The sequence below is a fragment of the Nothoprocta perdicaria genome, unplaced genomic scaffold, assembly GCF_003342845.1.
Source record: "Nothoprocta perdicaria isolate Ctin4 unplaced genomic scaffold, notPer1 scaffold_281, whole genome shotgun sequence".
Lineage (NCBI taxonomy): Eukaryota > Metazoa > Chordata > Aves > Tinamiformes > Tinamidae > Nothoprocta > Nothoprocta perdicaria.
In genome coordinates, this window is record NW_020455512.1 from 12501 (window position 1) to 14849 (window position 2349).

The window sequence follows — 2349 nt, forward strand, 5'->3', positions numbered from 1 at the left end:
TTAAGCTAAGTATTTCACTGACATAATCTCAACACTACTACTAAAGTTGTTATTTGTTCCATGACACCAAACAGTCCTATCATTTTGATCCCTACTCCCTGACTGCGTAGGCGGTCCTACCAAAATCTTTCCAGAACATGTGTCATGCAAGAGAAAAATGGACATAACATTTCTAACACTGTGCACAATCCCCCCCCTCAGACCTCTGAAAACTGAAGGAGGGCTTTATCTGTGGCTTACGTATCACCAAGGATCACTGAGGGCAAAGCTCTCTAGCATCTTTTATCAAGAGCATTTGAGAGGGGTTAACAGCTCTTTTCCTRCTTGCATTAAGCCCTAAATCTATCAACAGTTGATTCTGTAAACCCCATTTMCACAACAGTTGGCAGTTAATATATCTATATCCCGAATTACTTGAGAACACAAATCCCAGCACGTTACTACACACTCCCTTGCAGGCGCCCAAGGCCTCCCTTTGGGAACTGTTGATGGTCCTGGCTATCACGTCCCGAGTAACGCGGCTGAAGAGACGGAACGTTCTTCCAATAAATATCATCATAAATTTGCTGCAAGGCAAAACCATCTTTAACAAGTGTGCCTACAATCACCTGCCTGGAACGCTCGCTGCCTGAAACACTTGCTGCCCAGCATTTAGCACAGTGACCGTTTACAGCGACGCTACCTTATCTACGCTCTCCGATTCTTTGAAGAGGACGAAACCGAAGCCCCTCGAGCGCCCGGTGATGGGGTCCAGCTTCAGAGTGCAGTCCACGACCTCCCCAAACTTCGAGAAATAGTCCTTCAGGTCCTTCTTGGTGGTGTCCCAGCTGAGGCCGCCGATGAACATCTTCCTGCCAAGACAAGAGGGTCAATCCGTCAGCGTGCCCCAACCCAAAAGCCGGAGCCGTTGAGCGTTACGAGCTCCGTAGTGTCATCTGAGGAGCAGCAACGTTTGGTCCGTGACGCTCCACGCACACAGAGCGGGGCCTGCACTTTCCCAGCAGTTACTTACGTGATCCTGGCCAGATTAGATAAGGACTTACATGCCTGCAGAAGCGCTGCACCATCTTCTGCCGCAGTTATCTCTYTTGCTAGCCCAAGAAACCACAAACAGGGGTATCAAGAGATGTATGATTTCCTTGCATCCCCACCACTACAGATCTACAGATGCCATTCTACTTAGTTACCTGCAGAGCCCCCATGCAGCTGTTTTTAAGCAGAATGGGCAGAAGAGATTTTTAAGGCCGTGCAGTTAAACAGCGAGTCAGTACATACATATAGTCAGTGCAGTGAGCATTTCTATACCAGCCCGAATTGGAGGTTAGTATTAGCAAACAGAACAGAAATAACTCCTGTAACAGCTTTATAATAAAAATGTCAAGAGGATGGGATGCTCAAAACTCACTTCCCTCCCCCAAAACTGACCTAATACGGTACAAACACCGCAAAAAAAAGCTTCCAAACTGACCACGGGCAGCATGAGCACTGCTGAGGGGTTAGTCAGTGCAGCACGTCTCTCTCTAACCACAACTTTAAGTCGTAAGGGCACCTTGCAACCTTGAAATGAAATCGGCCCAAATTATTCCACAGTTTGGGAAAATCCGAGAAACCTTCGTCACAACGTTCAAACTCCTGGACCTTCTACTGACACATTCCTGCCCTGTTCGTGCTGCGCTTCCACATCCCAAATTCTCTCAAATCAAAGTGCACCTAGGCACTAATTCCAGGCTTTGGRTAGTCAGTTGTGACCTTAAGAGCACTAGAACGGGTGGCTTCTGACATATCTATCCTCTGCGCASGTGAGGGCGTGCAAAAGATTCAGTAATTTCTACAGTAAGTTCTAAGTAAATAACATACATAAAAACAAAACAAAAMCAAAAGTAGAAGGGGCACCGAATCCTCCTTCCTTTTATTTAGCTTTCCCATTAGCTCCAGCTCTTCACTCAACACAGTCTCAAAAGTCACTTTTAACATGACACGGGCAAAAATGGGTCRCACTGGTAACACAGCAGCCTCACGTCAGGAGGGCTGGGAATTCAAATGATGATTTATAYCCATCCGTTCAGCGGTAGTACTCAATCTGAACTTTGTTTTGCCTAAAAAGAGGGAGAGAAAACCTAACAGAAGCTGTCGTACCCTATGCACAACACGTGGGGGATACAGACACTCTAGCAGTTACTGTGGAAGTTACCAAGTTAAACCTGAACGCACAAAACCCCTGTTTTGTAGCACTACAGGTACGACGGACTCCAAAACGTGCTGGAAATGGACGGACCCCCGAAATGCAATTGAAACGGGGCAGCTTTCTGCAAAAGTTCTAAGGTTTTCTACCAGTGCACGACAGTGAGG

General features: G+C 46.7%; 1 protein-coding gene across 3 annotated transcripts in view; it reads right to left on the reverse strand.

Moving 5' to 3' along the window:
- HNRNPD (heterogeneous nuclear ribonucleoprotein D) overlaps window positions 1-2343 on the reverse strand; it is a 6652-nt gene extending 4309 nt beyond the window's left edge. For all 3 annotated transcript variants that reach the window (XR_003249735.1, XM_026041293.1, XM_026041292.1), the window contains exon 1: window positions 683-2343. Coding sequence is in view for 2 of the 3 variants with exons in the window: in XM_026041293.1 (XP_025897078.1) it covers window positions 683-847 (165 nt within the window). In the remaining variant the exon portion in view is untranslated. The remainder of the gene's footprint in view (window positions 1-682) is intronic.
- Between the last annotated feature and the right edge of the window lie 6 nt (window positions 2344-2349).